General features: G+C 38.8%; 1 protein-coding gene across 1 annotated transcript in view; it reads left to right on the plus strand.

Annotated features, from left to right (window-relative positions):
- LOC139701085 (uncharacterized) overlaps positions 1-14,844 on the plus strand; it is a 434,732-nt gene that overhangs the window by 278,763 nt on the left and 141,125 nt on the right. Inside the window, exon 5 of the mRNA XM_071599661.1 lies at positions 7,141-7,181. Within this exon, the coding sequence (XP_071455762.1) occupies positions 7,141-7,181 (41 nt within the window). The remainder of the gene's footprint in view (positions 1-7,140; positions 7,182-14,844) is intronic.

Raw genomic sequence — 14,844 nt, forward strand, 5'->3', positions numbered from 1 at the left:
GCGAGTCGTCCCTCAAAAAAGGGGGCAGGTGGGTTGGGTCGGTGTGGGGAGGGGGGCGGTCGTCGTCGGCCAACTTGTTAGCCTAAATCCCCTCCAGCCCGCCCCTCCGTCCACACAAAAGTCTTTTCACTCCCCGTCCCCCCCACACCCCTTCTTTCTTCTATCTCTCCCGCTTCTTCTTTTCAGGGCCGTCCGCGTCCCATGTAATAGACCCCTCCCTCCTTCACCCTATCCAACGTTCCTTCTCAAAATAAACCTCTGTCTCTCCCCACCCCTTCCAACAATTCCTCCCCCCCATCCTCCTACGTGTGGTCTAATCTTGCGATAAATTGTCCCAACTTTTGCGTCTATTCGACTATCCACCTTGCGGGCTTGGGAGCATGCTCTCCCGGTCCATCCCCCCACCCTCTCTCCTTCTCCCTTGGGCGGAAGTGGGGGAAATTACGTCAACTTTGTTCGTTTCACGTCACGCCGAACACTCAGGAAAGGGTTTTTAGGCGTGCCCTTCTCCACCCTGCCCACCCCAACCCCTTCCTCTCCCCCCCCTCACTCTCTCTCCATCCGCCTTCCTCATGATGTTGGGTCTCTCTGTTAAATGCTCCTGCTGAAACGCTGTAATTTCCTCCTGTTCCTTTATAGCCTGGGGCTGTTGTGATTCATTTGACGATTTGGCTTTTGGGAGCGTCCCGCTAAGCGTAAGGAATGAGGGCCGCTGAGGTTAAATTGGCGGAAGGGAGACTCAAGCCGCATCAGACTGAATAAAATAGTAGTTATTTCGTGAGCCTCTTCGACGTCACAATGGGAGATTGATCCTAGTGACATGCATTAATTGCTATATTTCGTGAGCAATGGCTTTGCAAACTATTATTAAATTATTATAATTTGTTATCTACCAGCTTAAGTTAGGTTTTGAATGAACACAGCCTGTGCAACGGTACAAAGATACATTTAATTGCCTCTAGTAAAAAAATAACAACTTGACATCAGGAATTACAATAAACCCCTCTTCAATTTCGCATATTTCCTTCCTCCCTTCGTTCTGTTCGACATTCGTATCCTATTCCTGCCCCTTTCTCGTTTGTCCAACTTGTTCTCCCTTCCTACCCCAGTCTTCATTATACCATTGCCAATCAAAATGTTCTGCACCCACCTATATCCTGCATCCTTTAGATTTCTCCCTACATTCCCCACTCCTTCCCTCTTACCACGCCCAGCACTTCCTCTTTTGTTTTCCTTACTGTCCATAATACTTATTTCATCCTTCCCTGACCACACATTTTTTTGGGTAATAAGTAGTCATCGACCAAAAAAGCTTTGAATAATACTCTATACATACGGTAAGAATTCAGTAAATCCGTTCTCTCTCTCTCACCATGCCCAGTACTTCCTCGCTGCTCTTTAAAGCCTAATTTAGAATATGATGCATGTATGTGGGATCCTCACGAAGTTGGATTAATTGCCGAATAGGATTGCGTGCAGCGTAGAGGAGCTAGTTTTTGGAAATTTTTTTATAATAAAATTAGTAGCGTATCCAAAATATTAGAGCTGCTAGACTGTAAATCACTCAATAGAGCGAAGGTTAAATTACAAATTGAAGTTCTTGCATGAATTGGAAGGAGATATCTTTTTAGCAGTGATGTTAAAATTATATTATTACTCCCATCGTAATGCAGTAGGAGATATCATGTCAATACAATTAGAGAGATTACGGGTAGAACAGATTAAAATGCCATCTTTTCCACGAATGATAAAAAGTAGTAGTGGGAGGCGACCGAGCTAAGGTCATTTGCGCCATTTGGGATGGGGAAATGAAGAGTGGAGAGAAACTCGGCGTCGGCATTAGCCTACTCTTATCGAAAAGCGGCAAGGGGTCAGCAGTTTAACGTCCCATCCGACGGACGTTGTAATCACTCAAAGTGCCCTCCACAAAGCACGTCAAGTAGCGATCGGGGTACCCCTGAAAAATATGTCTCCTCCAGGTTTCGAAACCGAGCCCTCTTGATGGGAACCCGGTACGTCCACGAACGATAAGGGATCATAATAACATTGTCCGACCGCAGTAGGGTCATGTTTGGGTAAAAGTCAGTCTATTGTGTATTCGCTCTTTACCACACAACCTAGCGGTGGTTTGCTGGGTACATGAATAAATTAAACGAAAAAATAGACCTATTTAACTTTGCTAGACTGTATGCACTGGACCTGCTTATAAAATATCATTTCTCATTCGTATTTAGGGTCATGGTGATATTATACATGTATTCAAGCACCAGGCGGAAAAGGTATGGGGTGAGGGGAGAGGGAGATGGTTTAAGGGGTGAGGGAAAGACAATTCAAACGAACAAGTGTCAGGTAAGAGGCAATATTGGAACTGTTGACCTCGCTACCATCGGTGTAATGGATACACCCAGGTGTGGATGGTGGGAAGAAAATGAGGGAAGAAGGTCTCATTTTATTCAAATCCCCGTCCATATCAGAGGCTCTAGTGAACTTTCTACGGCCACCGAGCATGGAACCCAAGGAAATTAGGCAACATCCCCATTGTAGAAACCCTGGCTTTTAGCTAAAGGCGTATTATAGGACTGACACCATGGATGTTGGTAACAGAAAGAATTGTAAATTTGTTCAAAGAGACTTTTAGAAATATGACTTTCACTGAACAAAATCAATCAGTCAGGTGTTCAAAGGAAAAATAATTTAAAGAAAACTACCATGGGAAAGGGCAGTCGTTAAAATAAAAAAAAAATTAAAAATTAAGAATGAAAATGGATAACACTCAGTTTGGAGATGTTTTGGGTGGCATTTGCAGAATATCCACGGGGATATTCGACTCGTGGGCCTTACAACCTAAATTGATTGGCGGGTAATCCCCCACGGACGCAACGTGTTCCTATTGGGAAAAAAGAGTTTTGCGGGCACGCCGTCTGCCACACCCCCTCGGGAAGTCCGCTGACGTGCGATGGGCCTCCCGGGATCCCTGAGGACAGGCATGCGGAATAACAAAAGCGACCAGGGAGTGAGAAGCAAATGACAAGGAAATTACGGTGCGAACTCATCCCTATTTACAACCTCTCCCCCCCCTACAACACCCTTAGCCAAGTTACGTGTGATGATCACATGTTCATGATAGATTTGGAAGAGCACAGAGAATTGCCATTGCTTTAACACTTAAGCCGCGCTTAGTACAACCCTTATAATGCTGTAACGCGCTCTCTATTAAATTCTAAAACTTCGCATACTTTCTACTCAATTAATCTTCTCACTTAATTATGTAATATTCGGCTCAACTTGTGGGCTGTGAAAAACGAAAACTTTGTCTAAGTTTCACCGATTATGTCGACTGTTTGACGAAATCGGTCGTTGAAAATAAAATTGAGTGGAGCTTACAAATTATTTATTGGTCAAAATTATAAAAATTCTGATATATTTCCCTTTCTATCTCGTTTATCGGACTTTCTCCTCTCAAAATCAATGTCTTTCAGATCCAGTTATCACGCAGTATATCCTGCGTCCACTTGCCTTGCCTGCATTGAATTTTTTCTACCTGCAATTTCCTCTCATCCCATGGCATGCGCAGTTTCTATTCGTTTGTTTTAGCTTCGTCCAGTTAAAGTTTTTCATTCCAAACCACATATCAACACCACAGTTGTGTGCTGTTTGGAATAGTTTGCAAGAACCGGGTAATAACATTGTGGGCCCCTTCCTTACACTGTGCCGCCTACAGTTTCCCAGCTATGGCAGCAAGAAAAACACGCGTTTTGAATAAATGTTGTAGCTAACAGAGAAAATACCTAGGAATCGAAATAACCAAATGGTCTGAAATCGAAATGTATACTACCCACAATTATTATTCTGTCATCTGGATGTATTGTTTAACGTAGATTTTGGATAGACACAGACTGAACACGCCGACAATCCTTGGCCTAACTAGACGCAACCTAGCAACACGTAACAGTGTACGGCTAGTTTTTTTTTTGAACTCCGTATAATTTTTAACTCCATTCCTCAACATTATTATTAGGTAATCTACCGGTTAAGGTAGGTTTTTGGATGGACGTAATTACTAATTGAATAATTTGTTACCCCTAGAAAAACACTATATCCCACTCTACATCAGGTCCCTCTTCATCTCTAAGTACTTCCTTCCTCCCTTCATCCCGTCCAACATCCCTATCCTGTTCCTTCCCTTTCCTCGTTTGCCTTTCCTCGTTTGGTCTATCCTTAATGAACAACTGATAGTAGCACTTTTCCATTGATACATTTTTTTATTAATTTTACGACCGGGTTTAGATGTATCACATCATCATCAGGTAACAAACTGAAGTTGAGGGCCGTCTTATAAACATTTGAGATTCCGGAAGGATGGGAGAGGACGTCATAGGAAACGAGGGGGGAAAGGGAGAGAGGGGGAATGAAACAAGGGAGGCCTTTACAAGGATAAGCGGAAAAACAGCGTTTCGACCTTGCTAAAAACAGTGAACATAGTCTTAGGGTACGTGGTCCACTTGCGTGAATGGTGGCAGTCATCTATAACCCATCGGCAGCCGGGATGACGCAGGTAGGTGGGTCAAGGGTTGGAGGCCAAAGTGATTTGGCCCTTCTTGGAAGAGTGGGGACGGCATACCCCACACTTCACTCACACACACACACACACTGGGAGGGGAGGGAGACACTCAGGGAAGGGGGCGGTTGTGTGTCCCACGTGGTCAATATTTACAAACGAAAGTTGATTGGAAGGAGGGGGGAGGAAGAAGTGAATTGCATATCATTGAGGAGGTGGGGGAGGGTGTTCTTCTTTACTCGTAGGATAATTTCCAATTGCTCCAACGCGTCAAATGTTTTGCACCCGGTCGTAAAATAAAAAATGTATCAAGTGAAAAAGTGCTACGATCAGTTACTCATAATGTTCGACTTCCACCACATCACGCCTTAAGCTACTCAATGCCTATCATTTTCCGTCCCCCTACCTCGCTTTTCTTTCCCTCTATCATAGGGAAGTAATATCTTCCCCAGTAGTCCATCGCCAAACGAATTACTATGCCCACATGGGGAGTCATAAAATTCCGTAAAATTTGATAAAAATATGAACATTTTTTTCCCTTGCCAAATAATTCATGTAAATTTTAATGGAACCCACATACGTAAATTAAAAAGAGATGAACTGTCGGCTGCATGCGTAATAATTCGCGGTGAACTCATTTTCTCGCTCTGAAAAAACAATTTTCCTATAAAAATATCTCGTTTTTTTAAGAAGGCAATTAAAACAGGAGTGAAAACCAACCTTAGCTCAGTTAACCAAACTTGTTCGTGATTTTCAGTTAAAACTAAGCTGATTTATGGGTATCCGATGCGAATCAAACAATATGCATTTGTATCGTTTTACAACAATGGATGCTTAGGCGCAAGAATAATGTATTCCGAGCATTGTTTCATCTATTGTTTTTCTACTTTGACTTTTATACCGTTCAGCTGGAAACAATTCGAACTGTATCGTTTCTTATATTGTTTCGTCAACTATAAAGTCACCCTACGTCAACCAAAACAAAAACATAGGAATGATCATTCGTTCCGTCCCAACTTCCTGCCTCACAAAAGTGAAGTCAAACGTTGCGAAGTGAATAACGTAAAAGCGTGCACCGTTGTTCAACTGTTTTGAGTGTACCTCTGACTGAAATTTTACGTGACGGATAATATTTGGACAACAGAGTGCATTGAATTACACTAGAGCTTTGAACGGAAATGGAACGGCTCGTGCTAAAAAAACTTAAAAAAAGGAATATCACTGCCTTGTCGAGGGGAACATTTCCCGGCTGGGTCCCCGAGTGGACGAGACCTGCTTCCTGAAGCAAATGCTAAGTAGACCTGCGATGAAAATATATCATCGAGAAAGAGATCCATAAATGTAGTTTCAGTAGTCGGTGTGGCTAGTCTTTAATATTTTTTTTCCTTTACGTTTTTCGTATCCCGTGGATGTTGGTAGGAGGATAGAAGACATGCATCGCAGGATACCCGAGAGCATTTCATTTCGTTTTACTTTTCGATCTACATCACGTAATGGTATTTTTCGTTGAGGATATGATTCCAACCCTTCGTTGAAAAATCCTTGTCAGGCTAGATGCCAATTCTTCTGAACCTAAATTGGACGATAAAATATATGCATTCAATGCTCACATACTTACGCAGACGAATTCAATATGAGCTCATGGCGCAGATACCTGAGAAATATATGTAATTATGTGTGCATATATATATATATATATATGTATATATATATATATATATATATATATATACATATATATATACACACATATGAAAAGAGAGAAATATGTTGTGTCGTCATGGTACACACACCCATCTTGGTGCAATTGTCGAGCAAGGACGCACAAATTACATATTGAAATCACTATTAAAACATAGACAAGTGAAAAGGGTACTCGCATATATTTACGTTGCCATGGTCAAACTGCCTTCGCCGGACAAAAGGGATCAATCATATATATGTATCATGCTTCTATATATATATACATATGTATATAAATATATATACATATATATATAAACATGATTTATGTGATAATAATTATATATATATGATTGATTAAGATGATATACATAAGTCTATATTTATGGATGTAAATGTATTTTCAATATATATATATATATATATTTATATACATATACATATGCAGATAAATTGAAATAAAAATAATTGGCTCTAATGTTTCGGTGGTCTATCGGTGGCCAGATGTGATATGCCAGCTGTGTTAGCGGAGCATTTTAAAAATATATTTAAATATGCTGCATGTAAGTATTTTTCTATGTACGCACCTGATGAACTGCGGCTCCAGAATATGAATTTATGATTTCGGTATAAATGTGTCGCATTTAACACATGTCGTTGGTGATTTTCGTGCATGTGATGTTTATTTCTATATCTTCTAGGAATAGTTCAATTAGGAATATTATTTTTGCGTAAACTTTCATTAAATCCTCGAGAATTTTTCATATTTAATCTGTATCTATTGCAATCGATCTCTTCTCGAGAGTGACGTTGTGTAAAACTTGAGTTGAAATTGGATATGTTTCGTCCCTTCATAGACTATTATATTCGTTTCTTACGTTGTTTTTCGTTAATTTCAGGGACACATCAAACGTACGGAGGACCCACGCCACTGCAACAGGTGAGTCTGAACTTACTGCTTGTTAAGCGCTATCTAATAATAAAATATGAATGGAAAACATGTGAGAGGGCACTCATATTTCAGAAAGTTTTACCTTTCGGCCTTCTTCAGGACAAACTGCAAGTATTTGGATGGACGAAATGGGAGTACTGGGGCGGTGGAATCGCACGGCGTTATTGGAAGGGGGGCGGGAAAAGCGGTAAGGATCTAGTGGCGACAGTTGAGCCGTGAAATTTCAAAAGATCAAAATGATAATATGTACGCTGATTCGCGAGTTCCCACCTCTTTATTGGTGACTAAAAAGGGTATAGATTCTAGAATGGTTTGGAAGTGAGAATGAGGGGATGTGGCGCGACAGTTATTGAGAGGAAATGGGGGGATGTGGGGAGAGGTGAGCATATCTGATAAGCGGACATATTTGGTAACAGGGGTGGTTGCTAGTAGGGTTATTATTAGGTAATCTACCGGTTAAGGTAGGTTTTTGGATAGACATAATTACTAATTCAACAATTGGTGACCACCTGCAGAGCACAACATCCCACTCTACATCAGGTCCCTCTTCAGCTCTGAGTACTTTATTCCTCCCTTCATCCCGTCCAGCATCCCTATCCTGTTCCCTCCCTTTCCTCGTTTGCCTAAAATTATCCCCTCTATCACAGTCTTCTACATCCCACTGCCGGTCAATACCCCCTTCATCCACTTTTCTTGCCTCCATAGGATTTCTCCCAACAAACCCCTTTCTTCGCCCACCATACCAAGTACTTCCTCGTTTGTTTTCTTCTCTGTCCATTTCACCTTCTCCATTCTTCTCCAAACCCACTTTTCAAAAGCCTCCAGTCTACGTCTATCCTCCCGCTTCAATGACCACGTTTCCGTGCCGCGCATAGCTACTCTCCATATCAAAGTTTTTATTAGTCTTTTCTTAACCTCCTTACTCAACGTCCTCCTTGTGAAAGTCTCTTTGCCCAGCGCAATTCTTCTCCTTACGTCCATACTACTTTGACCGTGTTGGTTCAAAGCACTACCGAGATACGTAAACTGTTATACCTGCTCTAGTTTTTGCCCTCCTATTTTAATGTTAAGCTTGGCCTTTTTCTTTCTAGAAAATCGCATAACCTTTGTTTTATTAATATTGATTCTCATCCCATACCGGTCGCACTGAATTTCCAATGCACTAAGCAATGCTTGCAACCCCTTGGCTGACTGACAAACTAAAGCTTGGTCATCAGCAAGCTTAACTGATTTTACGAATCCCCCGCCCACTTTCATTCCTACCATCAGTTCTTCCCAAGCCTCTTTGATCATTTCCTCTGCATACAGGTTGAACAGCAACGGTGATAATGGGCAACCCTGCCTTACACCTCTTCCTAACACTGCCCATCCGGACTCCCCGTTCCCCACCCGCACCTGAGCAGTCTGAGACATGTACAGGTGGCGGATTAGCCTCCTTTCCCTCCAATCTATTCCTATTTTCTGCAATATACTCATTAGTTTTTCCCAATTCACTCTATCGAACGCTTTTTCGAAATCTACGAAACAGGCAAATACCTCCTGGTTGTGTTCTATATTCCTCTCGATTAATAATCTCATTACTGCAATGGCATCACGCGTACCTCTCCCCTTCCTAAACCCAAACTGATCATCCCTTAAGTAATCATTTGCCCTACTCTCTATCCTTTTGTTTATGATCCTGAGAACAACTTTAGCTGCGTGGGATATCAAACTAATTGTCCTATAGTCCTCACATGACGTGGCCTTTACCTTTTTCGGAATAGGAACTAAAACTGATCTCACAAAGTCTTCCGGCCAGATTCCCTCCTCATAAATACTACGGATCAGCCCATATAGCCTCTTCCTCCCACATTTTCCTAAACATTCCCATAGTTCCGCGGGAATGTTATCCACCCCCACGGCCTTATTTAGCTTCACGATATGCGAGAGAGGCATTGGGGCAGTAGAGATGAGCGTATATATATATATATATATGTATACATATATATATATGTTCCCATATATATATATATATATATATATGTATGGGAACACATATAAATGATTGTGTGTATATATATATATATATATATATATATATATATATATATATATATATATATATATATATAATATATAAACAAATCCAAACCGTGGTTTTAGCCTCGATCATGGAAAGAAATATTTTTACACTTGTGATCAATCCGATTCCGCCTTCCCCACCTCTACTGTGTTCGTCCTTTATGTGTGTTCCTATCCCTTTTCCTTATATCTATTTCCTTAATTTGGTGTAGTAATTATGGTTTAGTTTAGCTAGTAAAGGCAGGGAAATTGTCGTAGTACCGTTGTATAATCTCTTTCCAGCGAGAACCTGCACTAACGTAGAATATCAATCGTAATAATATCCTACCACCCTTAGGGGAAGTTTTAATATACAGCCATCATAATGTTAAAAAATTAATGTGACTTAATCTATGATTTATATGTTACCATCGGTTTTCCACTGCCATATGTATTTACATTTGAGAACTTCTTCACCTCCTACCTACAGTTACACGATGTAAAAATATGAAATATGCATAGAAACATTAATACACACACACTTACATATTCATAACATTCATATTTCAAATTAGGCCGAGGCTATCGGTATCGGTAATCAAGTTAGTGGGGAAAATGGAAGGATTTTTGATCCAATGAAAATATTTCCTATGCCGGTAATGAAATGAGACACCTTTGGGATTATAGATCAATTCAGAGACCAATAGATTGGTTTTACGCTAATAACTTCTTGGTGTTATTATATTGTTCATTATGGTCGACTTCAGGATAATGGCTAGTTTAATGCTTAGTAATGATATTGCACAGCATTTTATTGGTTATTTTTTATTGATCTTATCCCATTTACATTGTTATGCTATGAGATTTTCAGATAATGCAGTTTTGGGAATATTACATTGACGCGAAGTATGATGACTTGATTCGGGATTCGCTTAATTGGTTAACTGTTCATGGTTTTAAAATACCGTAATTGATATCCCGCGGTTTCAAATCCCTCTGGCTTCATACCAAATTATTAACCTATACTAATACAACAATGCGATGGTGGCTGTGATCATAAGTAATTGATGGTCATATTCACGTGATCACGGAACTGTGTTCAAAAGTTTTTCTTTAATTAATGCTATTTCGAAAATTATATGATAAATCAGTGTTATCTTTTTGTGAAAATATTTTCGTTAAAAAATTAGGTCAATCATGTGACTGGATTATTAGGGAAAGTATTTCCGTGTTTTCGAGGCTTTAGCATAGGCGTAATTATTCCCTCGGTGGAACGTTTAAATGTAATATGATTTAATAATTTAAATCCTCTCCATATTTGCTGGTAATTGTGCATTTTGTTCATTATTAGTTCCATTGAATATGCTGCAGTTACTTTTCCGTAGAGAGGAATCATATTTTTTTGTCGTATTTAAACCCATCATCATTATTTTTAACTGTGATATTTAATGTATACAATATATTTCGATTGATTAAACGGTATTTCGGACTTCCACAGGAACAAGTGTGATCACAGCGTCGTATCTATGATTAACTTTCGATCTTATCAGGTGTTAGATAAATTATTTTCCATACAATTGTTTTAAAGACAATTGTTCTAATTTCTAAATTCAAAAGGTATTATTTGAAAATTACTAGTCAATATTATATTATTCTACAGTGCTACGTAGCACCACTACCGATTCATCCCGCAAACAGCCATTTAATCTTTTGTACCTAAAAAACTCATTTCTAAGGTGACTGCGACCTTTCTCTTGATATGTAAATTTGTGTGTGTGTGTATATATATATATTTATTTATATAGATATATATAATCATTAGCAGAAAGTCCATGTGGTTGGGAATGGATTTTCAATGGACCCACGCATCACACACCACTTTAACGCCAAAATCCTAACTAATATGACCCCTCAACATCCATACCACATTCCAAGAAAGAGCGGGAGATGCCACGACAGTAATTTATGACGGAGTTATCCCAGTCAAAGTTAATGATTTTTACTCTTTGAAAATGTGCCATACTGCTTATTTTATAAAAGCTCAAACTTTAGCTCTGCATACTTTCTATCTCCCTTAATTTCGCCCAGAATACGTATTATGCGTATTTTTCTCCCTCTGCTTCGATTTTCCAGTTTCTCCCCTCTGTCCTCAGCATCACATTGCTTCTCTCAGAATCTCACAACATCCACTTTTCCAATTTTCATCGAATTTCTATAAACATTAATCTCAGTCTTCCCCCCCTCTCTTGTATAGAAATACTGCGTTTGGTTTCCTTTCTGTTCATTTAATTTTTTCGATTCTCCTGCAAATCCACATCCCAAAGGCCTTCAATCTTTGTTTATCCTTCTATCTTAAATACCAAGTTTCCGAGCAATACAAAAACTACGCTTTATATCAAAGTCTTCACTTCTTCACTCCTCTCTGTATCACTTGTTTTGCTTGCATTTATTAAAAACCAATACCTATAACATTGAGTCTCTATTTTTCCCCTATATTAAACTTTCTAATTTGCTCATAAATGAGTGTAATGCCTTAACTGATTGGGTAACTAAATATTTGTCATCCGCGAACCTGACTGAATTTTTTTAAAGAATTATTCACCGAGTTTCCTTATTGTCATGTCACTTTAATCATTATATCCTAATATTAGAGATTATGAAATACAGAGGTGTTTTATAAATGCCAATCAATGTTGGGAGTATGCGTTTAAGGCTAATAAACATGGAGATATAAGCTTGTTCCCATCCAAATTATACCTTAAAAGGTGTGATACTAAATAACATTGGCCTTATTAAATGCATCGGTTGTGCAAGCGCCAATCAAAGTTTTTTTTAATGGCATTATGGAAATGTGTAACTTTCAGAAAAAAATCACGAGCACAATATTTACGACAGTTTGACCGTCTTGACAGGTAAACGATAGGTATAAGGTGGTAGGTTTGGTGTTCTCGGGGGGATGCAATGGATCAAAATTTATCAAACTTCATCAAAAGTCCCTGGGAAATATATTTTGAATAAAGTGTGACCTGTAGGATAAAATTAAAATACCGTAATGGTGAGAAACAAGGACATCTACTTAGTGTTGCATCGCTTGCGTTAACTGTAGCAGGAATTATGTATGCCTCCATAAAATGTGTATCTTGCATTAAATGGTTCGATCACTCTGACTTTTTTATTGGTGGGCCCTTTTGTGATCATTTATTACAGTTATTACTAATATGTTGACCTGCCGTTTAATACCACATTCATTTATCCATTCATCATTGTCCTCTCTTGTAAAAATGGATGATAGGGTGATTATTTATTCATAGTTTTCGGCAAATTAACCCTTTGAAACTCTCATGAAATTGTTTTGGGCCAACATTGTGCATAGGAAATTTCATGGGCTTTTTTTTGATAATTTTATTGCAATAATTACTAATATTTTGACGTGCCGTATAATACCACATTCATTTATCCATTCATCATTGACCTCTCTTGTAAAAATGAAGGATGGGGTCATTATTTTCGTGGTTTTCGGCAAATTAACCCGTTGAAACTCTCATGAAATTGTTTTGGGCCAACATTGTGCATGGAAAACTTCAAATCTTTGTGCGACAATGCGGTTCCTAAGTTGCCAACCCTGAAATCTTGCGCAAGATTGCAATTTGTAAATTGCAAGTTATATGCCAAGTCACTACTCCCGGTAATGGTGTGGGAAGAAGCCTTCAATATAGTTCTAAAACTTTGATGAATTCTATGGTCTCGGGCTCAACTTTGTGGAGGTTCATGTTCGTTTAAATGAATATACTTTGTAACTTCCACACAATTTTTATTCGTACTACCGGTTTCAACGCAACGGCGTCATCATCAGGTACCTAAAACTTTGTTTGTGGTTCCATCGATTCCGGGACATGGTATTCTACGAAAAGGGATTCACGATCTGAATTCATATCGGCCGAAAGGATGCGCTAGGCGACCATGTTTCCACTTTTGCAGCGAGAAACTTCGTATCCTAGGGCGATCATTGCGTCGGATATGGACGTTTCGAGCGACATATTTGGACGATATTCGAGCAAACGCTTCAGGCTCTACTGATTTTCCCAACACAACTACCTTGATTATCATAAAAAGCGACGCTCTAAGGAAATCAACGATTACAGAGAGAAGAGAAAACACATTTAAAAATCTTTCATGTTTTATCATTAGTAACGCTGTATTGTTTAGGGGCATAAATGTAATTTTTAAGCTGTACGGCTTTGCGAATTCTCCATTTTGTGTCGCTCCTGTGACGTGTTGTGTGTAATAATAGCGTTTCTTACCTTTTTTTCTTTCGCTTGTATACGTTCTAATTGTCGGTCGTTTCATCCATCCAATATCAATCCCAATTTTTGACGTGCATTTGCTGTTAATACAATGTATATGTCTTAAAGGTTCACTCCAGTCTGCCTACGTAAGGCTACGGGGATTTGTATACTAATTTCATCGGCTTTATATATATATATACAAATTAAAGATTAATTTAGTATTACTTAAAGCTACACCAATACATTATTGAGGAATATTATTGCTAATATTACTGTGAAATAATTTATAAATTACCACAATTTTTTGGGTGTTTTTTTGAATCGTGGATTGTTTGTGTTTACAAAGTAAAAGTAATAAAAACATTTAATTTTCGCTTTAAGTTTTTAAGACCGTGATTTGCAAAAAAGATTTTGCTTTACTCTCACGCAAAACTGATTAAATCATTTAAAAAATGCCAAACCTTCATCAGTCAGGGTGTCATTCATCCCTTAACGAATAAAAGTGTTCATAAATATTGGGATTTTAACTTAATTAATATGTTCGAAAAGTCAGCTTTTAAGTCTTAGCATTAAAAAAGTCGGAGTAATCCATCTTGTGTTGAAATAGGTCCTCAATTTTGTCACATATCAACTACAAAAGCTTATGTTAACATACAACTTGGAAGGACATATTGGCTAATTAGGAATAAGCATGCGTGGAAATAATTCAGACTTCCAATGCAATATTCTGGTCATATTTATAGAACACCATATTAATTGTAGTGTATTGCTCGAACTGCGTTAAAGTTCATATTTTGGTGTAGACTCCATGCAATTTTTAATTTTTTCTCTTACATCCTCAAATTCCGTGGAGACTGCTCTTCCTTTATTCAAACATCCAATTGCATATAAAGATTAATGGATTAATTAGCAATGATAATTACACGTCGGCCATGTTGGCTTGGGATGATTATCTGTATATGTTGAGCGGACTTGTTTTTTTTTCTACTTTCCAGAGTCATTTTCTGCACGAGTCATGTTACTCGTTCACTCCCCTTGAGCATTTCTCGCTTTCGAGAATTGGACGCGCGCGTTTAGCGTCTAATTTTGTTTGGTCATCCGGTTAGTTACGAGGTTGATCTTTCTTTTTATTTTAAATTCTCTAAAATCATTAAATTTATTTGGATCCCATTCGTTTCAACGTTTTTTTTTCTCCTGAATGATGCTTTTCTTTTGCTGTCGCGGAGATAAAAAAAGGGATTAAGTCAATCTGGGATGCACTCCGTCGAATATCGTTCATGGCCAACGCTTCAAGCTGGATGGATTATTGGAGTCATTCGACTGTC

The sequence above is a fragment of the Hetaerina americana genome, unplaced genomic scaffold (assembly GCF_022747635.1).
Source record: "Hetaerina americana unplaced genomic scaffold, ioHetAmer1.1.p SCAF_11, whole genome shotgun sequence".
NCBI classification, from domain to species: Eukaryota; Metazoa; Arthropoda; class Insecta; order Odonata; family Calopterygidae; genus Hetaerina; species Hetaerina americana.